This window comes from Petaurus breviceps, unplaced genomic scaffold, assembly GCF_028583685.1.
Source record: "Petaurus breviceps papuanus isolate PSGF00001 unplaced genomic scaffold, PetGlider_PUasm1.0 128, whole genome shotgun sequence".
Taxonomy (NCBI): Eukaryota; Metazoa; Chordata; class Mammalia; order Diprotodontia; family Petauridae; genus Petaurus; species Petaurus breviceps.
Genome location: NW_027185664.1, coordinates 2,741,608 through 2,765,894, shown reverse-complemented (window position 1 = coordinate 2,765,894; position 24,287 = coordinate 2,741,608). Strand labels below are relative to the sequence as shown.

At 42.1% G+C, this 24,287-nt stretch overlaps 1 protein-coding gene and 1 long non-coding RNA gene across 3 annotated transcripts in view; both read right to left on the bottom strand.

The window, feature by feature from the left end:
* LOC138171490 (PDZ domain-containing protein 2-like) overlaps nucleotides 1–24,287 on the bottom strand; it is a 539,177-nt gene that overhangs the window by 344,429 nt on the left and 170,461 nt on the right. For both annotated transcript variants that reach the window (XM_069101003.1, XM_069101012.1), the window contains one exon: nucleotides 21,320–22,160. In XM_069101003.1, the coding sequence (XP_068957104.1) occupies nucleotides 21,320–21,795 (476 nt within the window). In that variant the 5' untranslated portion in view covers nucleotides 21,796–22,160. The remainder of the gene's footprint in view (nucleotides 1–21,319; nucleotides 22,161–24,287) is intronic.
* The window catches only part of LOC138171518 (uncharacterized), a 579,386-nt gene that overhangs the window by 398,219 nt on the left and 156,880 nt on the right, over nucleotides 1–24,287 (bottom strand). The gene's annotated exons all lie outside the window — the stretch shown is intronic.

Below are 24,287 nucleotides of genomic sequence, written 5' to 3'. Positions count from 1 at the left end.
TCTTCCTTAATACAATATCACCATAACCTTATTCACTAAAACTTCCTTGATTGGCTCTCAGGAAAAAAAAAAAAAAGAAAGCTGCGGAACCAGATGCAACAGGTTTTTCAGGTCCCTGCACATCAGCCTCTGATAGAGGTTTGCTCACTGACTGCTGATTTTTCATGAACCAGCCAGGCTTTTTTTGAGGCTTTGGCTCCCAGGACTGTGCCAGGCATTTAAAGGGAGCGGGGACAATGGATGTCCACATAAATCCTCAAAGAGCTGGCAGATGAGGCTGATGCACTGGAAACAATGACTGAATAATTCAGGGAAGTAAGCAAAGGTCTGATATGGGGGACAAATTATAAATGCTAGATAAAATACTACATGAACAAGTTGGGACTCGACCTGGGCCATGAAGGTTAAGACAGATTGGTATGGGGAAGGGGGAGATGGGGAAGGCAGGGGACAGAAAGCTGGGAACTGCAGAAGCAAAGGCAGAAACAAGATGAGAGAAATGATTTTTAATAATGAATGATTTGGGGAGATTGAGCTCCCCTTTCTTTTCCATTTTCAAGACCTCAGTCTCTCAAGGTCTAGCTAAACAACTACTCTATCCAACCCAGCCCAACCCAACCCTTCCAGGAATCTCTAATCTCAGGTGAATTCCATTCAGTCAAGCTTGGGTGGAGACAGATCATTTGGTCTAGATAGACCAAGACTGGGGGGTGGTCTGAGTATAGAGAGAGTCTTTCTGTCCAAGGGTGACATGATATAATTCTCAGCTCCTCATTTTTTTTTTTCGCTTTTTGGAGGGGGGAAAGCAAGGCAATTGGGGTTAAGTGACTTGCCCAAGGTCCTACAGTTAGTAACTGTTAAGTGTATGAAGTCAAATTTGAACTCAGGTCCTCCTGATTCCAGGGCCGGTGCCCTATTCACTGTACCACCTAGCCGCCCCTCATTTTAATATAGCTCACCTACAATTGTGTTAACCAATCAGAGTTAATTGCTACTCCTCTTCCAAAAAACATATAAGCTCTGAGCTGGCTGCCATGATTGTCTTTGGTCCAAGAGAGACAGCCAAATGACTATCCTTTTTCTTAATAACATGCTGGCCTTATTAATAAAATTATTAAATTAGCCAGAAGCTATGTGTCTCGAACCTTTTAAATTTCCACAAAGAGCAGTCATCCTGAGATTGAGGGAGAAGAAACATAAGGTTAATGTTTGAGGAATAATCACACATAATGTTAATTAGACCTCACCCTATCAGGTCTGGGCTCTGCCACATAATAGCTGGGAGTCCCTGGGTAAATCACTTCCTATACCAACACTTCAATTTTCTTCTCTGTAAAATGAGAGGAATAGACAAGATGAACTCTAACATCCCTTCCTACTTCGGTGACTACAGAGGGCACTGGAAATGAAATCATAGATTTTAGAGAGGGACCTCAGAGGTAACACTGAGTTTAATGCCTTTATATTACAGATTAGGAAACAGATTTAGGTTGGTTAAGTGACCGACCAAGGTTGTTCAGTTGTTTTTAGTCATGTCTGACTCTTCATGACTTCATCTGGGATCCTCTTGGCAAAGATACTGGAGTAGTTTGACATTTCCTCTCCAGCTCATTTTACATATGAGGAAACTGGGGCAAACAGCGTTAAATGACTTGCCCAGGGTCACTCAGTTAGTAAGTGTCTGACGCAGGATTAGAACTCATGTCTATCTTGACTCCATGTCCAGTCCTCTATCCACTACACCACACTGCCTCAGAAATTTAAATTTGATTCTATGTTCAACAGGGAGCCAACAAAGGTATATTTTTAAAGCAAGAGCCCTACAAGGAAAACCCACTTATAATCACTAATAGATGGAGGTGACACACAAGAAGAGAAGTTAACTCCAAGAAATAACCCCAGTGAATGGAAGAAACTATGGATCAGAACTCTGAATAAAGAGGAGAGGGGACTTTCTTTATTTTTAAACATATAAGGAACAAAAGCTACCAGATTTTGCTATTTAGCTATTTATTAAGCTATTTAGCTACCATATGCCAACCAAAATTGACCTGGAAAATATGAAGCTCCCAGGGCGGCTAGGTGGCTCAGTGAGTAGAGGGCCAGCCCTGGAATCAGGAGGACCTGGGTTCGGGTTGGGCCTCAGACACTTACACACACACAAGAAAAACTTAGCTGTGTGACCTTGGGCAGGTCACTTAGCCCCAATTGCCCTACCTTCCCCCCTCCAAAAAAAAAAAAAAAGAAAATATGAAGCTCCCTTCTGAATGTGTGAGGTCCCTCAGATTGTAGAAACAAAGGCACAGTAAAACACGCTGGCTTTCCCATGATGATCCACTCCCTCCCTGACAATTCATTTTTTTCATTTCATTTTATTTCAGTCCTGGCTGGGGCAGGACTGAAGGATGAGGTATGTCCTTTAGGGGAAGGTATCTGCTAACTTGAACTTTGCTCTGTCCCATGTCTCTTTTAGTCCTGTGGCTCACTTCCTACTCCTGGTTAGAGAAATGTAATGCCTCCACCCTTTTATTAACATCACTCCTTTAGAAAGAACTTCCAGCAGTCCTATGAAGTCACGTCTGTTTTTCTAGAACTCAAGGGCATACAAGCTGTGAACATTTAATAAGCACAGTAGGTAAAGGAAATCCAAATGACAGACATCAAAGGCCATGACAGCTTATGTCCTAGAGTCCCAAACAGTACTTTGCAAAGAGATCGCCCTTCTGGTCCACTCAGCCAAGCTGTGCACCCTAGAGAACCCCATCTTTGGGGGAACAGCTTCTTGTTTCTACTGAGAAGCAGGGAAAGATCATTTTAGCATCAGAAGATCTGAGTTTAATCTCTGGCTCTGTTCCTTTTTAGTGGAGCAACGGTGGGATAAATCACTTAACCTCAGTTTCCTCATCTACAGAGTAATGGGATTAGACTTAATCACTAAAATCTGTTCCAGTTTGAATCCCAGGGGTCCTAACTCTGACACTTGTTAGTCTGTGACTCCAGACAAGTCACTTAACCTCTCTTTGTCATACTCCACTGGAGAGGTAAATGGCAAACCATTCCAATAGCTTTGCCAAGAAAACCACATGGATAGTATTGGCGTGCTATGGGGTCATGAAAAATCGGACATGTCTGAATGACCAAATGTAATAACAATTCCTGACTTCAGGCCCGAGTTCTACCCATTGCACCACCCAGCTGCCTCACAGGATTGTTTGATTGGAGCTGTGAAGGAAATTGAGGTGTCTAAGAGGTGGAAACAAGGAAGGCCTGCCTTCTAGGCATGGCAGACAATCTTTGCAAAAAGCACTATCGTGCGTGATACAAAATGTGAATGAGAGATAACAGAGATGTCAGTTTGGTCAGAATATGAGTCTATAAAAGAATATAATGTATAATAAAGCACTTGGACAAGTACATTTCAACCAAATTTTGGAAAAATTTAAATGCCATAGAGTTTGTATTCGACACTAGAAATAATAGGGAACCTTTGGAGTTTATTGAGCAGGATCATGACATGGTCAAGCCCACACTTCGTTAGCCTGCTCAGTTCTCTTGATCTTGGCTCCACTTGACTTCTGAAAACCACAGAGGTAGTCTCAGTTTAATCAGTTAGTCAATCAACAAGCCCTTATTAAGTGCCTCCAATTGGTCAGACACTGTATTAAGCACTGAAGATACAAAGACAAGAGTAAAACAGTCCCACTCATGAGGCACTTACATTCAAATGGGAAAGAAAGCCTGTGTGTGTGTGTGTAAATGTTCACAAAATATTTACAAAAAGAATACAAGGTAATTTTGGGAAGGGAAGTCACTAGCAGCTGGATAGGATCAAGAAAGTCATCATGTGGAAGGTAGTACTTGAGCTGAATTTTTAAGGAGATCAGGGATTCCTAGGTGTCAAAGGTTAAAAGGGAAAGCATTCTAGTTATCGGAGAGAGGAGATGGAACCTTGTGGTGAGTAGTTCAGTTAGTATGACTTGGCCATAGAGTAATCATGTGGAGGAAGGACATGTGTAAGAAAACCAGAAAGATAAGAGTTCAAGAAGGGAAGAGTTTTAAAAAGCCTGAAAGAGCAGTTGGGGACCACTGGAATTTATTGAGTAGGGGGCTGGCTGACAGACATAAGCTTTAGGAAATTCACTTTGGCAGCAGTATAAGGGTTTGGAGTGGAGGACTGATGAGGTACAGGCTAGACCTCACTATCAGCCCAAACTTTCACCTCCAAGATCTTAAACACTAAAGTTTCCTTCTTCAAACCCAATGTCTTGCCCTATTTCTCCCACGGCCTCATTCTGCTTTCAGTCCAGTTCTGCTTTCCCGGCCATCATCCTTCTGCTCTCACTTGCCTCCTTCCAGAGTCTTCTCTGTACAGAACTACTTGAGGGTGTTTAGCATTTAGTCATGGTAGGTACATTTTAGTAAATTTGAACTAAGTTAAATGCTCAGGAGAAGCCAGAAGCAGCAAAAAAAAAAAAAAGGACGGGGCTCCTGATAAGTGAAAGTGGGCAGACCAGCGCTTAGACACGACATTGTTAAGGTATTAGGTTCTGTGAAGCTTGTGTTTCTTTCAGCATTTTGTATGGTGGATTTTCCCAGTTTATTAAAGAGTAGAAAATGGAATTAACTTTACATATTATGCATAAACAAAAACAAAATTGTATTTTATATCTTGGAAAAGTAAGGGAGTTAAGTGGAATTCCCCTAGTTTTCAGCTTTCCATTCCTGAAGTAGTTATGCCAGCTGCCCCCCCCCCCAGTCTCACCTCAAAGTGTGTCCCTTCATGTTCTTGATTGCCAGCTCAACCAAGCCTACTAGTTGTTTCTTGAATGCAGTCAGCTGGCTCCCACCTCTGTCGTTTCTGTAGGTTGTCTCCATGCCAAGAGTGCATGCATAGGACTGTAAACTTAGAGCTACAAGGAAGCTGAGATCTGGTCCAATATCATCATTTTACAGACAGGGAAACTGAGGCCCAGAGAAGTTAGAAGTTAGGGGACCAGTTCATGGTCACCCAGATGACAGAGCCAGACCTAGAACCATGTGTTCTCACTCCTTATCTCCATTTTTGAGTATCCTTATCTTTTTTTCCAGGCTTGGCTCAAGCCCCACTTCTTCCATTTCTCTCTCTCTCTCTCTCTCTCTCTCTCTCTCCCTCCCTCCCTCTCTCTCTCCCCCCCCCTTAATCCCCCTCTCTGTCCCTTCTTCTTTCCTCCCCCCTCTTTTTCCCTATCCACTCTTCTTCCTCTCTCCCTCCTTTTCTCTGTCCCTTCTCCCTCCACTTTCTCTCCCCCCAGTCCTTTAGCACACTCTGTCTGATCTCCCCTTTGCTTTTACATTATACCTTACTTTGTACTATACTTAGGATTATAGTTTAAAGCTGGAAGGGACCCTCACCATGACCAAGTCCAACCCCCTAATTTTACATATGAGAAATTTGTGGCCCAAAATGGTTTAATGTAGGATATATGATTACAAAATGTCTAATGTGGGATCTGAAACCAGGTCTCCTTGATTCTAACTCCTTGAATGTAGGTATTAAGTCATTAAAAAAAAAAAAAAACCTTTGTCCCCAGTATCTAGTGCAGTACCTTGTACAATTATAGGCATTTTAATATATGTCTGTTGAACTGAATTAATAGGTAATCAAATGTGATTTAGTACTTCAGGTGACACATTCAAGGCTCCTCTGCTTAACTTTCACTCTTTCATCCTCAAGGGCAAAGATTCTAAGGTGCCACTGTTTGCATTCCTAAAGTCAACTATGTTCATGGGAAACTGGGCTGGGGAGCAGAAGTTCCCTAAAAAATGGGAGTTCTTTCTCCATTCTCTTTACTAGGACTTGAGTGAGGACTGACAATTCCAGAGCTCGCCTTTCTGTACCCTAGGGAGGAATGTCACTTTGCATTGACAAGGCAGAAAGTGATGTGGCAGAGTCAGGGGGCAAAGTCAAGATGGTGGAGTGGAAGCAGGCACAGGGCTCTGGCTTCCACCTTCCCCAATCCGTATAAAGGGAGACTCTAAACAAACTTTGGAGCTGCAGAACCCACAAAATGACACAGAGAAGCTAACTTCCCACTAAGGACAGCCTGGCATGCCGGCAGGAATCGGTCAGCGCAGGACTTTGGGAGCCCCCGTGAGACAGAGGCTTTAGCCCCAGGGCAGGCCTGACCAGCCACCAGCTAGAGGGACTCCAGATCCCAGCAGCTGTGGCCGTTTCCAGATTCATCAACACAGAGGTGCAAAGGACAAAGTGAGAGGTCAGTGCATTCTGGACTTTGGGACTAGTAGGTGGGAGAGCTTCGGCTTTTACCCCCAGGGTGAGAAGCTACTGAGACACCTGGCATAGCCAGTGCCACGTGGCAGCTTCAGCTCCTGGCCTGCAGAGTGTAGGGGAACCAAGCAACCAGTCTGAGAGGTAATCGCTCTTGCTTTAACCTGCAATCTTTAATTTCATCTTTAATCTGGATTGCAGTCTAGGGTGGAGGTCCTGGGGTGTGTGACCAGCTTTCCAGAGCTTGTGGAGGCTTCAGAGAGGGCAGCCAACTAATACCTCTGGCACCTGAGAAAACCCCAGCGTTTGGGACAAAAGCTCCCCTCTCTGGTGGCAGTGTCCTACTGTGGCAAAAAGCCCAGGCATCAAGTGACTGAGGGGAGACATGACCAGGCAAAGGAAGGAAAACAAACAGAAGATTCCAACATTAGACTCCTATTTTGGGGACAAAAAGGAGCAAAGCATGGAATAGGAGGAAGACAGTGAAGTCAGAACTCCTGCACCAAAAGCTTCAAAGGAAAATACAAGCTGGTTACAGGCCATAGAGGACCTTAAGAAGCAGATAAGACAAGTGGAGGGAAAATTGGGAAGAGAAATGAGAACGATGCAAGGAAATTACAAACTGAGAGACAACAGCCTGACTGAGGAAAAATCATACCTTAAAAAACAGACTGACTCAATTGGCAAAAGAGGCTCAAAAAGGCAATGAGGAGAGGAATGCCTTAAAAAGTTGAATTTGCCAGATGGAAAAAGAATCTCAAAAGCTCAATGAGGAGAATCGTTCCCTAGGATTTAGATTGGAGCAAAGGGAAGCTAGTGACTTTAAGAGAAATTAAGATGATGTTAAACAGATCCAAACAAATGAAAGAATAGAAGGCAATGTGAAATATCTCATAGGAAAAACCACTGACCTGGAAAATAGATCCAGGAGAGATAATTTAAAAATTATTGGACTACCTGAAAGCCATGATCAGGGAAAGAACCTAGAAATCATCCTCCAAGAAATTCTCAAGGAAAATTGCCCAGATGTTTTAGAACCAGAAGGCAAAATATAGGTTGAAAGAACCCACTGATCACCTCCTGAAAAAGATCCCAAAAAGAAAACTCCTAGGAATAGGAATTCCAGGTTCTGGAATTCCCAGATCAAGGAGAGAATATTACAAGTGGCCAGGAAGAAACAATTTGAATACTGTGGAAACACAATCAGGATAACACAGGATCTGGCAGCTTCTACACTGAGGGATCAAAGGGCCTGGAATAGGATATTCCAAAGGGCAGAGGAGCTGGGATTAAAACAAAGAATCACCTACCCAGCAAAACTGAGTATCATCTTTCAGGGGAAAATGTGGTCATTCAGTGGAATAGAGGACTTTCAAGCATTCTTAATGAAAAAAACAGAGTTGAATAGAAAATTTGACATCCAGATACAAGAAGCAAGAGAAGCTTGAGAAGGTAAACAGGGAAAAAAATCATAAGCCACTGATCAAAGTTGAACTATTAACATTCCTACATGGAAAAACAATCATTGTAATTGATGAAACTTCTCAGTATGAAAATAGTTGAAGGGAATAGAAATATATATACATACATATATATTATATATATATGTCTATATCGGAGGGTATATGGGCGTATGAATACATGTGTGAATGTGTGCTTATAGGTATACATAGATAGAGGGCACAGGATCAATTTAATAGGAAGGGATGATACTTAAAAGGTGAAATTAAGAGGTGAGAGAGGAATATAATGAGAGGAGATGGGGAGAGACAGAATGGGATAAACTATCTCATAAAGAAGAGGCAAGGGTAAAGGGTTACAATGGAGCGGAAGAATAGGAAGGCAAAAGGGAATGGGTCAACCTTATTCTCACTGAATTTGGCTTGGGGAGGGAATGACATACACATTAAATAGGGTATCACCTTACAGGAGAGTAGGGGAAAGGGGATGAGAGGGCGGATGATGGAAGGGACGGTAGACTAGGGGGGAGGGAATTTGGAAGCACTCACTTTTGAAAAGGGATGGGATCAAAATAGAGAATAGAACAAGTGGGTGGTGGGATAGGAGGGAGGGAAATATAGTCAGTCTTTTATAATATATCTACTATGTTAATGTTTTGCATTAGCTACACATGTACAATCTATACTGAACTGCTTATCTTCCCAGTAAGGGTGGGTGACAAGGGAGGAAGGGAATGAATCTGGAATTCAAAGTTTTAAAATCAAATGTTTGAAATTATATATACATATATGCTATTATTAATACTATCCTACATGTAATTGGGAAAGGAGATATTACAGGCACTGGGGCATAGAGATCTACCATGCCCTACTGGAAAAGTCTAAGGGGGTATGGGAGAAGATATGGGAGAGAGTAGATTGGAGGAGGGAACATCCTGTGGGACTGCTATTCTGGGGTGTTGGGTAGGGGAAAAACAGGGAGAAAATTTGTAACTCAAAATCTGGTGGAAATTAATGATGAAAATCAGAAGTTAATAAAGCATTTAAAAAAAAAAGAAAGTGGTGTGGCAGAAAGAATAATAAATAGTTCATAGATTTTCGTGCTGGGACCATAGAGGTCATCTAGGACAGGGATTCTGAAACATTTTTTGTGTCCTGGACCCCTATTGGATGCTTCCTGAATAAAATTTTTTAATTCAGAAAATAAAATACATGGGATTATAAAGGAAACCAACTTTATTGAAATACAGTTATCAAAATACCTTTTTTTTTTAAAGTTCATTAACCTCAGATGAAGAACTACTGATTCTAGTTCCCCTGCCTCATTTAATAGATGAAGAAATTGAGACCCAGAGTGGTCAAGTGACTTTTTCAAGATCACACAGGTATTAAGTTTCAGGCCATGAATATAAATGGATCAGAGAACCATAGATTTTGAGTTTAAAACAACCCGAGAGGCCATCTGGTTCAATGCTCTCATTTCAGAAATGAAGAAGCTGAAGCACAAAATAGTTAAGTGACTTGTCCAAAGTTATAAAACTTATGTATCAAAGGGAGAAATTGAACCTAGGTCCTCTGATTCCAGACACAGCATTCTTTCCACTAAACTATGTTTCTTCTCTAGCTCTAGTCTCTAAATGGAGCTGTCTTCATCTTCCCTCCCCTCTTTCCTTTTCTTTTGATATGCAGCGATATTTCCAAACTGTACAATTCATTCTTCATGTCTGTCCTTAGTACAAATGAAGCCCTCCAGTCAAGATGTAAGTCTCTCCTCAGCCCTCCCCCCATTGCTCTCTAGCAGTTGCTAAAACACAGCTCTAGGCTTTGGACTTTTCATTACCAACAAATCAAACACAACTTAGAAGAAAAAGAGACTAAGCGCTATGGATATGTCTAAAATAGAATCCTAGAACATAAAACTTTGGCTATCCTATGGGGAAAAGGGGAGGAGAGGAGGGCAGCAAGAATGAAGTAAGTTGCATGAAAGTTGGCTGTAAATATCTAAAGAAACCAATGATTTATTATTAGGAACACGTGGAATCATCCCAGGGCACTTGTATCTGAAAGTTATTTTAAAATGAATTTGGGCAATCTATGGAACTATAGCAGCATAACAGACTGAAATCTGAATAAACATTTATTAAGTACCTATTAGGTGGAGGGCATCATGCCAGGCACTAGGATACATATAATATTTAGGAAAGGTATGCCCGCTACCCTCATGGAGCTTACAGACTAGAAGGGGGACAGAATAAAATACAAATAATTATGATGTACATTACTTAAATAATAGAGATGAAAGGCAAAATATTGTATGGGGTCCAAGGAAAAAAATTTGTTATTAGGTATTGCAAGAAGAAATCTTCATGAAGGATGTGGCATGAGTGGGTAGGGATTCAACAGTTGAAAAAAGAAGAGAAAATTAAAGGCATAGAGTAGACACTAAGGAAAATGCTAGAAAGACTCAGCAGATTTGAGAGAATTAAGTACTCCAGTTTTAATGGAATGCATGGATGGGAATAATACAAGATAAAATTTGAAAGGTAAATTGGTGTCAACTTGTATAGGGAAGTGAATACTGAACTTCACTTTTTGAGGGCAACAGGGAGCCATTGGAGAATTTTGAGCAGAGCAGCAACATGATTTATGCACAAAGAAGATAAGTTTGGCAGTAGCATGAAGACGTAGCATGGAAAGGGGTGTACTGTGGAAAACCTGACAGAAGACAACTGAGCAGATTAATGAGGACTTGTCCTTGGGGTGGTGGCAGTGGGGATCCAAGAAGAGGGGGCAGTTACAAGAGATACTGTGGAGGTGGAATAGACAGGAAGTCCCCAAGAATGGTAGCAAGGAACAAGATAGAAAAGAAGACTATCAGTCAGGGTTGACTGATAACCGTATGAACTTAAAAGAGGAAAGGTGGCTAAAGATTGGAGCAGAGGAATAGTCATAGCAGTAGGGAGCAACAGCAAGTCAACATCTCCTAACCCTTTGAGTCTAAAAGAGCACTTAGAAGAGAGACAGGCAACCAATGGCTTGTATTGCAACGCCTAAGGTATCCTTGGAGGACAGTAAGGTTTCAGTTAAAACGAGGAGGTAGAAGGCGTGTTGATTCAAAACTTCCAGGATTAGGTGAGGTGGATGAGAATAGAGCCAGCATCTCAAAGAGACCTCTGGGACTCTCTAATAGGTATCTTTGCATTTTGTTTTCTACCCCTTCTCCTTACCCATTTCTCTTCTCCACTTTTTTTTTTTGCCCTCTTCTCCTTCTTTTGCTATTTCTCCCCTGCCCAGGCCTTAGCTTTCCTTGGAATATGTCTTTCTTGGATCATCTTGTCGTTTGTCCTTCATTCTTGAAGAGGCCCATAACGTCAGGAAGGTGATGCTGTGACTTGCAAGTGCATTGGATTTAAGTAAGAAGGACTATGCAAAGTCATCTCCTCCAGAGCCATCTGGCTTCCCATATCTATCCCCATAATCTATAGACAAACTGTCATTCTTCGTGAAAACTCTGTAGAGGAACCTCTATGCATTCTATACGCAATAGTATTTCATATGCGGCAGATACTGAGGATACAATGTCTCTGCCTACAAGCAGCTGACATTTGAACAAGGAAGACAATGTGTGTGTGTGTGTGTGTGTGTGTGTGTGTGTACGTACATACACATAAATATAAGCTCGTTTCAGGAAGGACTGCAGCCCAGTTTGGGGGAGGGAGGTAGGGAAACATCTCAGGTAAGAGCTTCCTGTAGAAGGTGGTGTCTGAGCTGAGTCTGGAAGGAAAGCAAGAGATTCCAAGAGGCAGAGGTGAGGAGGGAGAGCGTTCCAAGCATGGGGTGTGGCAATGGGAGATGGAGTGCCCTGTGTGAGGAAGAACAAGGAGGTTATGGCTGGATTTCAAAGTGTTCAAAGGGGAAGAAGACTAGAAGGTAGAAAGGGAGCAAAATTGGAAAGAGCCATAAATGTCAAACAGAGGACTTTATATTTTATTCTAGAGGTAATAGTGAGCTTCTGAGTAGAGAGATGAGAGGGTAAGAGAGTTGCACTTTAGGAAAATTATTTTGTTAGCTTTATAATGAGTGACCATTATGCAATGGTAGAAAATAGCACTGCGAGGGTTCTAGGAAGAACTGATTTCCAATAAAATAAGTTATTTCATCTTTGTATGTCTTTGTTTCCTCATCTGGTAAAAAAAAGAGTCAGATAATAGGATGAATGTTGAAGACAAGCACATATTTATGTTTTGGGGGTTTTTTTGTTCTGTCCTGTGTGTCTAGCACAATTTCTGGTGTTCAATAGATGTTTGCTTGATGGGTGAATGAATGAATGGATAGATATTCTCTAAAGACCCTTCCAATTCAACTTCAATGGTTTCCCAAATAATAAATGAATGAGAGAGAATTAGTGAATAGGATCGGTGAAAATATAACTAGCAAAAACAATCCTAGAAAAGAGAAGTTGATATATCTGTGTTTGGGGTTGTCAGGAAGTTGCCTGGGATACAGTCCAGCTTGAAATCAAGAGTAAGACATGAAGAACCAGACAGGAAAGACCTTGCTTCCTCAGTGTACAGAAGAGGTTAGCTCTGATTTGGGCTCTGGGTGGAGGCAGGAAGAGCAATCAGACTTCTTGGAGAGCCAGACAGGGAACCACCTGGCCTGGGGAGGGCTAGATTTGAAGGACTGGCCACAAAGGCATCTCTGAGTGAAATTTATCAAGGGGAATGAGGTTGTACTCAGTCATCAGGAAGTGATTGACGCCTCATGGAGACAGACTAAACTCATTTCAGGCAGCCCTCATTTAAAAGCATAATCAGAGAATCAGCAAAGAACTTTAGAGAAATGATCATTGGATTAAATATACCTTGGAGACTGGAGAAAACTGTTATAGATCCATGCAGTCTCTAAGAAATTTGAACTTACTGCAGTTTCAGTGTTTAAGATGCTCCGCCCCATGGTTCATGCCTTTAGGCACATTTATTGAGAATAAATTGGTGATACCAAAAGGTCAAAAAAACAGTCTTAAATCAAATCAAATCCCATTTAGCCTGCAAACCCCTTCTAACCAAGTCTAAAGCCGGTGTAAACTATCAGGGTCTCCATCATGAAAACACAAGGGTTTTAGTTGTGAAAAGGTGTCCCAAAGTGTGTGAATCTGGGGGTGGCCAGGGGCACAGCGAGTAAGAGCACTGGCCCCAGTGTCAGGATGACCTGGGGATCGATTCCAGGCTCAGATACTTAGCACCACATCCAGAAATAACTGGCTGTGTAACCTTGAGCAAGTTACTTAACCTTAATCACTTTAAAAAAAAGAGTGTGTGAGTCTGAAAGACACAGAAAGCTCTATAATCTTGATTATACTGTAGGGTGGAATCCTATCCAGGACCCTGGGGGAAGATATTCAATAATCACTACCCCAGCATCTATGACCCTCATCTGGACACACAGGATTTATTAGAATGGAAGCTTCTTGAGGCCAGGTACTGGCCTTGTTTTTGTCTGTGTAGTACCGGTGGTTAGGATAGCGTTTGGCACATAGTGTTCAGTTGTGTCCAATTCTTTGTGACCCCTTTTGGGGCTTTCTTGGCAAAGATACTGGAGTGGCTTGCCATTTCTTTCTCCAGCTCATTTTTACAGATGAGGAGACTGAGGCAAATAGGGTTAAGTGACTTGCCCAGGGTCACCCAGCTAGTAAGTGTCTGAGACCAGATTTGAACTCAGAAAAATGAGTCTTCCTGACTCTAGGCTTGGCGCTCTATCTACTGGGCCACCTAGCTGCCCCCTGGCACATAGTAGGACCTTAATAAATGATTTTTCATTTATTCATTCAAGATACTTTATGGCTTCTATTCTCTCTGGGGGATCAATTCATACTCCTCTGAATTTTATGTTTTGTTGAGTCCAATCTTGATTTTTATATCCTTGTGAAATTTTTAAATTAAATGTCAAACAGAGGAGTTTTATATTTGATACTAGAGGTAAATGGCTTAAACTCATATCTACTAAATCTCTGAAGAGAGATCCCATTTAGAGACAACTTTTGGTGGAGAAACATGCTTAATTGTTTAAACCCTGCTTTTGATTTGCATTATGCAAAAATCAGAATGGTGTGACTCTTTTCCAAAGTTTATTGGTAGGACCCTCCTGGTAAAGGGAGCATTTCTTAGTGACAGAACAAGGAACAGCTGGAGCACATAGAACTCTCCCTTATTACTAGGTCAAAAGATGTGAGAATAGGCTGCAAGACTTATTATTTGACTGGTAAGAGAGGAGACAGAAAGACTTGGAGCACCAGGACCTACAGAGGGAAAGAATACAAGAGGTATTCACTTGAGAATATTTTAAGTCTCCAAGTAGTGGGGGAAAAAAATTGTACTATTAACACACCTGTACTCAGCTAAGTGCTAGAATCAATGAAAAAGGATAGGGCTGCCAGTAGGGGAACGGAAGTCAACACACCCATGTTTAGGGCAGTGCTTCCTTAAACTGTGGGTCGGAGATCCCATATGGGGTCGTGGAAAATTTGGCAACAGTGAAAGGTTTCTGAACACACAACAACCAAAAATCAGTTCACAACCAAATGCTTAATGAATCCAAGGTGTTTCTGACAAGCACTTGTTTGCCCATGTCACACCGAGCAACTTCACTGAAGCCTTGGCTCTGAGCACAAGGCATAGGCCCTTTGTGCTGTGAGTGCCCGAATGCCACAAAATGCGAACAAACTCTGCCAAAACGAGTGAGTAGAAAAAAGTTTAAGAAGCCCTGGATTAGAGAATGTGCTCTGAATAAATAATAAGTACTTAGAAATTTTTACAAGAGCCTAAGATCACAGATTTTGAGCTATAAGGTATCTTAAGGGCCATGTGATAAGCCCTCTCATTCTACCCATGAGTAAACTAAGGTACAGCAATGTGCTGTAACTAGCCCAAGGTCATGCAAGTATTCAGTGACAATCTTTCTGAGCCTTTTACATGGTATATTTCCCTAGTATATTTGTAAAAAGTGTCATTAACATCACATGTCAACATAATTTGTTTTACATTTTTTTAAAATATAGTATACGAGGGTGGGATATCTAGTCTTTTTCCCCATAACTCCATGATTGAAATGAATGTAACCACAATGCCTTGGGATCACCTAGGGACAGCTCCCACAACTACCAGCAGACAGCCAGACAGGAATTAAAAAGCCTCTCTGAGACTTTCCCTGTAACCTCAATCCCTTTGAAATGACTGGAAATCACATCATCTCTCATAATCTCCTCCTTAACCAGGGCTTCAGTTTCTCCTTCTTAACAAGATATTGCCTTCCTGCATCTGTCTCAGGACTGTTATTCCTGAATGAATAAAAGAAGCAATCGCCTATTTAATGTGATGGTGGAGCTGGTTCATTGTGCTAACAGAGGATGTAAAAACATTCCTTTGAGTTAAGACATAGTGTTTCCACAAGGGTCCATGTTAAAATGAAGGTGTGCAACCTGGGAGAGGCAAGATATTAAACAACTTTCCGTCACTAATATTTTAGCATGAGTCATTTTATTGGATAAGCTAGAATGGAGAAGTGAGTAGAATGGAACACCGGACCTACAGAGTTTTGACTAGGGAGTGGAGGAGATCACAAGGACAGGGACCTCTGCCAGGGAGCATGTCCAGACAGGGCAATGAACTGGGAAAGGTCCCTGATGCTCAGGAAAAAGCCTAAAAGCACTGAGCATCAGAAGGGCAGAGAGGGTGCCAAAGATCCAGTTTTATCTACTTCACAATCTTGCCAGATCACTGATCTGAGTAAGATGCAGTGATGAAAGGACTCTACAGTTACTGTGGGTGGAAATTATCTTTATTATTACCACATGTTCAAAGTATGTATGATTTTGCAAAACTGCAAGATAAGACTTGGCTGGTCACTGGCCTGAGGTCAAACAGCTCATGGGCCTGAGAACATAAAGAGGTAGATGGAGCTGGCAGCTGGGCCAGGCCAGACCATGGTGGGATGTACAAGATGGGGCATGAGTTTCGAGAAATGGAAAGAAAAGGCAGTTACCCCAGAGTGCTGCAGAAAGAACCGAGAACAAAGGGGAAGCTCCTGAGCTTTGAAGTTGTACAACTCAAGGGAACTCCATCGGGTTTACTTCAGGCTGAGCCACTAGTTAAGAGATAAAAAAGGATGATCTATAAATGGACCAGCTCTTATTTGTAGCTAGAGAGTACACCAGGCCATTGGCTCACACATGCACCTTGGTCAGAGTGCAAAGAGAGAAATTCTTAGATGATATTAACTGATTATAGCACATGGTGTAGGTGGAGAGATACTCAACATGGAGTGAGGAAGAACTGGCAAAAATTCTGCTTGAGGGGCAGCTAGGTGGCACAGTGAGTAGAGCACTAGTCCTAGAGTCAGAAGGACCTGAGTTCAAATCTGGGCTCAGACACTTGACACATTTACTAGCTGTATGACCTTGGGCAAGACACTTAACCCCAACTGCCCTGCCTTCCCCCCTCCAAAGAAAAAAATTCTGCTTGCGATATCTGTGTGACCTTGGGTGAGCCATTGACTTCCCTCAGATTCAGTTTCCCCATCTGTAAAAATGAGAATAGTAATAGCACCTGCCTCACCAGGTTGTTGCAAAAAGCAAATGAGAATGAATGAAAGCACTTTGGAAATCTTATTAGCTTTTATTATTGATATATTTGACGATAGGAAGCTAGGTGGCACAGTGGATACAGTGCCAGGCCTAGAGTCAGGAAACCTCATCTTCCTGAGTTCAAATCTGGCCTCATCCCCTTACTAGCTGGGTGACCTGGGCAAGTCATTTAACCCTATTTGCCTCAGTTTCCTCATCTGTAAAATGAGCTGGAGAACGGAATGGCAAACCACTCCAGTATCCTGCCAAGAAAACCCCAAATGGGGTCACCAGGAGTTAGACCTGACTGACACAACTGAACTTGAGAATCCTCTACTTCTCCTCCTACACACACTTGTTTCCACATAATTCTTCCCCTTAATTCCCACTGAAAGATTTTTGACCCCATGCTGAAATTTCAGAAGAAAAAATACTTCACAGCCTCTCAAGCTCTGGAAGTCACCAGGTGCCCAGGTCAACGGCAGGACAAAGGGCCACAAGAGTCCAAGAAAAAGTTCTTGCTGTTCTAGCGTTTGACCACGAGATGGCAGGGGAGGGTCCTTCTCTGAGGAGAACAGCCAGCAAAATTGTGGGGACATCAGTGCTGACTGAGGAAGGCTCTGGGTTCTGGCCTCCTCTGCTCATGCAGGAATGGTGGCTGGGTTCCAGCGCCACTGAAGGCACCCTGAAGGTGTGAGGGTTGGATCTACCTTTTAATGTGTTTGTTGTCTGGTTTGTTTTCATCCAAGGGTTTCCTAGATCTTGACGTATTTATTCTATGTGATCTTGGGCAAGAATCTTCACCATTCTAGCCTCACTTTCCTCATCTGTAATACTGGTAATCCTTGTTAGCTCACCAGGATACTGCGAAAATCATGGGACAGAATGGAAAATGCACTAGACTAGAGAAAGAAAGCCTGGGTTTATTAAGTTGCTGTGGGACATTAGTCCATCACTAACCTCTCTGTGCTTGACTCTAAAATGAGGCAGTTGGACTAGGACTAAGGTCTAAGGAAATGAGTTCTAGGAAATGAGATGATTTGAAAGTGGTTTGAAAATATATAGCACTTTTTGCACTAATGCCCTATTTATCTGACATCATCAATGAAAGACATGTTCTACACACATGTATTTCATGTAGTGTTTGCTGAATTTAATACATGCTTTTTCTAAAGTGCTGAAGCCTGGCACTTTAAGGGCCAATTAAAAAAAAATTTAACCATTTCTTATGGAAAATATTTCAAGTATATTATATCATTCTCTGCCCAACTACAGTACATTGAACTTAATTTGTCTTAAGAAACCTCTATTATCACAATACAGACTTCTGCCCCCACTTCTAGCACTGTCTTCTAGCCCTCTCCCATAACTGCTTCTCAAATGCAATAATTCATGAAGAATTAAAGCTTCCCAGACATTCAAGATTGTTTTAATTGTAAAAGCAAGTTTAAGTCTGTAAGTTTGGGCTGAAGGATAGCTTTGCTCCACTCCTGAAAGATAAAAGCTTCTCCTCTCTTTGACTGACAGAAGTATTGTAAAATGTGAAGGTTACTACTAGAAGTCTGAGTATGCTGAGAATGGGACTGCATGATCACCATTATCTAACTTCATTCTTATGCAAAAGTACCTAGTCAAAATTTGTTTTCTGAGAAGAAATTTAATCCTATTCAACCAGGGGCCTTTTAGTTGGGGAAAAAGTTGTTTGGTTTTTGTCCTGAGTTGTGGTGCCAGCCTGGAACAAGCTGTCCTCACATGGTTCAGCTAATGTTTGCTTATAGAATGCCCTGCCCAGCTGGAGGGCCATCCTACAAAGTGCTCCTTGTATGGACAAGTAGAAAACACCCTCCCATTCAGTCTCCCCTTTACAATCTACCTAGTTTCAAAGTCAAAAACAAAAAAACACCTTAATCCACAGCAAGTCCATCTTCACCTCAGCCTTGGCCGGTACAAGCACAAGCAGAAAACTTTCCTCTGAATCGTGGCCAGGGATGTGGGCTGAGGCATGTGTCCAAAGCCCAAGCATCAGAAGGCACCTTGACATTCAGGAGAGATGACTGAGAGCATTGTGGGGTGGGGATTTCTGCAGAAAACTCTTTGAGCTATGCTCAGAACAGTGGCCATACCTGCTCATGGTGGCCAAGCCTCCTGGACCTGTCACCCTATCCCAGGCCACAACAATGAGCAGAGTGAAGACTCTGGGACTAACCAGAGGGAAAAGGGCCGTAGAAAGAAGGGCAAACTCAGTAGTCAGACCCAATACTGCAGGTGCAGCTGCATCTGAATGAAGTCCCGTCATGACACTAACTTCTCTATTTCTGCTGAAGACACTACCATCTTTCCAGATTCACAATACCCATATCATATTCAGCCCCTTACTTTGTGTCACCCGTGTTGTCAAATAAGTTGTAAAGTCTTACTGTCTAACTGCAAGTCTGACCCTAACCACATCTCTCATAACTGCCCACTTCTCTCTACTCATGCAACCACCATACTAGCCCAGGCCCACATCACCCCTCACCCGCACTATATAGCTATGTAATATTATGCCTATTTAATATTATGTATGTTATACATAACATGTCATTATTTATAATGAATAATGCATAATAATATTACACATAATACATGATATACTGGGCTCTAATAGCCCCCCTAATTGGTCTCCCTGCCTCAAGTCTCTGTCTTCTCTAATTCATCCTCCACCCAGCCACCAAAGTGATTTTTCCTACAGAATAGATCTGACTGACCATTCTCAACACAATGAGTATTATTTATCATATAGGCTTTCTTGAAATGAAAATTTATTGTTATATATTTTGAATCCTCTCTTATGTTCTTGCTATGTACATGACATGTTTTTTTTCTTTCTAACTTTGTACTGAAGTTCCAATATTTAAGTTTATGCATGTTTTTTATTTTTATTTTCTATTTGTTCTGGCATTTGAGTCTAAAATAAAATTTAAAAAAAAAGAATAGATCTGACTATACCACTCCTTTCCCCAATAACCACACTAAGCTCCCTATTGCCTCTTGGATTAAATTGGCATATGACATGGTGCCAATTTATCTTTCCAGGCTTGCCACACATCACTCCCCTTTATGCCCTTGATAGTTCAGGTCTGTTCCTGTTCCTTGTACATAATATTCTCCTATCTGTGCCCTTGAACAGGCTGTCCCTCATGCCTGGAATGCACTCCTTCCTTATCTAAGCCTGTTAGAATCCCTACTTTCTTCCAAAGCTCAGTATAAGCATCACCTCCTCCTGCATGAGGTCTTTCATGACCTCTCCAGTCGCTAGTGCCTCCTCTTGCCCCCTCAAATTACCTTTTATTTACTTTTTAAATTTTTTTTTTATTTTATTACATATTTCCCAGTTAAGAGCAAAAACTTTTAGGTGGCTGGGTGGCGCAGTGAGTAAAGCGCTAGCCCGGAGTCAAGAGGACCCAAGTTCAGTTCTGGCCTCAGACACTTAACACCCACCCACCCACACACACACACACACACACAAAATTAGCCATGTAATCTTGGGCAAGTTACTTACTTTTTAGCATTCATTTTGGAAAATTTTGAGTTCCTAATTCTCTCCCTCTCTTCCTCCCCGCCCCCCTACTCTGAGAAGCCAAGCAATATGATACAGATTCTTGTATTTACTTTTTATATAATTTGCATAAATTTGTATGTATACATGTTGTTTCCCCTGATAGAATGTAAGCTCCATGAGGGCAGGAATGGTTTCATTTTGTTCTCTGTATCTGCAGTGCCCGGCATACTGATCTTAATAAATTCTTATTGACAACTGATGATGGTTTTCATCATTATTCCTATTTTCATTATTTTTAATGGATGGCATTTACAAAGTACTTTACATTTTACAAAGCTCTCCACATATATTATCTCATTTGAAACTCATAACAATCCTAAGAGCTAAATCCTTTGAGTATTATTTTCCCTTATTTTGCTGATAAGGAAACTGAAGTTCAAAGAAGTTCAATGTATAGTCAGATCTTTGTCTTTAGAATGTCAATTTGGCAGCTTATGTGGAGAACAAACTGCAGAACGGAAAAACTGAATGAGACCAGGGAGAATAATTGGCATCATCCAGGGTAAGAAAGAGGACTTGAAACAAGATAGCGATACACCAGCAATACAAGCTCTGTAGCCCAAGACATCAGAGAAAAAAGAAAAGGACCCCTAAGTACAAAAATATTTATAGCAGCAACTTCTGTGGTGGCAAAGGACTGGAAATGGAAGGGGCGCTCATCCCCTGGGGAATGGCTGAACAAGTTGTGGTATGTGATTCTGATGGAATATTATTGGGCTGTAAGAAATGATGAACAGGATGCTCTCAGAAAAACCCGAGAAGAACTCTGTGAATTGATGCAAAGTGAAGTGAGCAAAATCAGGAGAACATTGTACACAGTGACAACAATATTACAGCGACAACCAACTGTGACTTAGCTAATTAAGACAATGATCCAAGATAATTCCAAAGGACTCAAGGTGAAAAATACTATCCACCTCCAGAGAAAGAGAACTGAGGAACCCAATGCAGATTGAAGCATACTTTTTTCTCTTTTTTTCTTTTTCTTGTCTTTTTTTTGCAACATGGGTAATATGGAAATATGTTTTGTATGACTCCATAGGTATAACTGATATCACAGAAGGGACCTTGGAGGTCATCGAATCCAAACCCTTCATTTTACAGATGAGGAAACTGAAGCACAGAGGTTAAGGATGTGCTTAGGGACACATAGCTCATAAGTGTCTGAGGCAGGATTTGAACACAGGTCTCCTTGATTCTAAGTCGAGCACTCTCTCCACTGTGACACCTAGCTGAATATGCTACATGTTTAGGACTTCTGCCATATGCTGGCTTGTAGCACATATTCTGAAATAAGCAAAGCTCATTCTCATTGACTCAGTACCTGTAACCAAGTTGGCCGCTGGCTGATAGGCTGAACTTCCACTCACCTGGCCCCAGTGACATCAACTCCAACCATGAGCTGCCCATTCAGGGAAAGGATTTCATCCCTCAGTCTCACTTTGCCACACTTCCCAGCCGGGCTGTTCTTCTTTAACTCAGTCACCCAGATGCAGCCCACATCTAGTACGGGGCCCTGGTGTGTTTTCCGTTTCTTACCACCTCGCCGTCTTTCACCGTAGTCTCCAAAAACAGGGATGTTCCCAAAACTGAGCCCCACAGTATCCGTGTCCCCCACCTCTTTGGTCAGGTACACGGTGCAGATTTCCATCTCCAGGGGACTCTCGTCAAGCACAATCGTGCTTTCATCCACAGCAAAGTTCAGCTGGATGTATTCTCGGAGCTTCTGGATGGCCGACTGGCAGAGTCTGTGCTCGGGCCCTCCCTGTGTCTCCTGCAGGTTGTTCCGCAGCCACTGGAGGAGGAGAGAGAGGTGCAGCCCCGCGTTGTCCTGGGTGATGGGCATGGCGGCCACCCCAGGATGCCACCATCATGAGCAGAAGCACTTTGAAGGGGCCGGAGCCAGCACAGGCCTAAGCCCTTGGGACCTCCTGGCTGTCATCTGCTCGGCCTGTGCCCATGTTCAGGCAGGCAGGGGAGCATGGAGGTAGCCTACGCAACGTTGAGCTGTTGTTGGCTTTGGCACAGCGAGGATGGGACACACTTAGCAAAACACTGGAACAATTGCCACAGAGTATTCAACAAGATGAGGAAGGAAGTGTCCAACAAGTTCTTGCTTGGATGGTTTAACAGTTGCCCTGAAGGGAACTACATGGAAATTAGGTATTCCACCAGAAGTGACATCACCTCATCATCCATGCTCATTCACACCTGTGAGAGGGGGAAAAAAAAAGAAAGACACACATAAAACATCTTTGCTAAAAATGGTGGCTACCCTTGCTGGGCTACATACACTAAACATTCATAGTTATACAAACACTTCAGGGTTTCCAAAGTGTTTTCCACACAACAGGCCTATTGAGTGAGTCGTACAAATATTATTTATGACCATTTTGCATAAAGGGAAACTGAGGCTCAGAGACGTCAGCTTCCTCCCACAGCTGGTAAGTGACCAAGTGGGGTCTTGAACCCTTGCCTGCTAACCACTGGTCTAGTGTTCTCTCTCACACCAGGAAGAATTTTTTCCTTGCAGATAGGTGAATTCAAAGAAGGACACAGCACCCTCAGCTGGTCCTTGATCTCAAGTGCCTGCTTGTACCTTCCCTCATTCAAAGGCTATTTTTTTCTCCAGAGACTTCTTAGATGAAATGCCAGGAAGATGATCATTCCCAGCACTCCCCCCATACTCATTCCACAGAAAAGTTACCCCCAAAGACTTGCAGCTGGAAGACACCTTACTTACGGTTCTCCAATTTGATTCCTTCATTTCACAGATGAGGAACCGAGGACCCCAAACCACATAGGGAGTAAATGAAAGATCCAGGATCTGAACCCAGGTCTGGCTAGCTGGAACAATGGGCAGAATGTTAGGCTTGGAGTCAGGCTGATTGATCTAGGCTTACTGGGTGTGTGACCTTGGACAAATCACCTAATCTCTCCTAGCCTCAGTTTCCTGAACAGCAAAATGTGGATGATAACAGCACCGACTTTACAGGAAGGTGGTTGTTAAGATCAAATGAGATAACCTATAAAACACTTGGCAAATCTTAAAATGCTCTATTTGTTGCTGTTGTTCAGTCATTTCCCACTCTTCGTGGCCCCATTGAGGGTTTTCTTGGCAAAGATACCAGAGTGGTTTGCCATTTCCTTCTCCAGATCATTTTATAAATGAAGAAACTGCAGCAAGTGAGGGTTAACTGACTGTCCCAGAGTAAATGTCTGTGTCTGAGGCTGGATTTGACTCCAGACCTGGCGTTCTATCCACTGAAACACCTACCTTCCCTAAAATGCTATCTAAATGTTGGCTATTATTATTTGTGTGACCCCATGCAAGTTCCTTTACCTCTCTAATCCTCAATTTCCTTATCTGTAATAAGAAGAGGTTAAAGACAATGACCTTTCAGCTCTAAATCCAGGATCCAAAGCTATGGTTTATTTTACATTACTCCCTCTCATAAACTCTGTATTTCAGCCCAACTGGTCTCCTTGCTGTTCCATGAACAAGACACTTCATCTTGGGATGGGTAGGTGGTGCAGTGAATAGAGCACCGGCCCTGGAGTCAAGAGGACCTTAGTTCAAATTCGACCTCACGAACTTAACATTTACTACCTGTGTGACCTTGGGCAAGTCACTTAACCCCAATCACCCTGAATTCCACCCTCCAAAAAAAGAAAAAAATAAAAGACTCCATCTCTTGGCTCTCGGTCTGTTCTCTGGCTGTCCCTCACGCCTGGAATGCTCTCCCTCCCCATCCCTGCCCCATCCAACTAACATTTCATCTTCTACAGGAAGTTCTTCACAACCACTCTTAATTCAAGGGCCTTCCCTCTGCTAATTATTTCCTATTTATCCTGCAAATAGCTTGTTTGTACATATTAGTTGGCTTGTCCCTTATTCATTATGTTAATTCTGGCATATACTTTATGTAATATATTAATTATGTGTAATATACATAATGATATGTGTGTGGCACATAGGAGGGGTTTAATAAATGCTTGATGAATGAATAAATAAATTAATAAATGAGGTTCTCTCCCCTAAAATCCCAAAGAATATACGCAGCCAGTCAACCAATGACATCGGTAGTATTGCTAGGTGCCTATGACAATTGGGTGGCCTATAATTTCCTTGCCCAAAATTAATGACCTGTAATGGCCTTCTTATTCTCTGATTCTATTGTGAGTAAATGTAAGTAAGGGATGACAGATAATCTGTGTCTATTATAAAGCTCAGGGATAATTAAAAGCATAAAGACCCCTGGCTCAATTCAGCAAATACCCTAAAGATAACCATTCTTTTCTAAGTCAACATGCAGGAGAAACCCTAGAGAAAAAAAT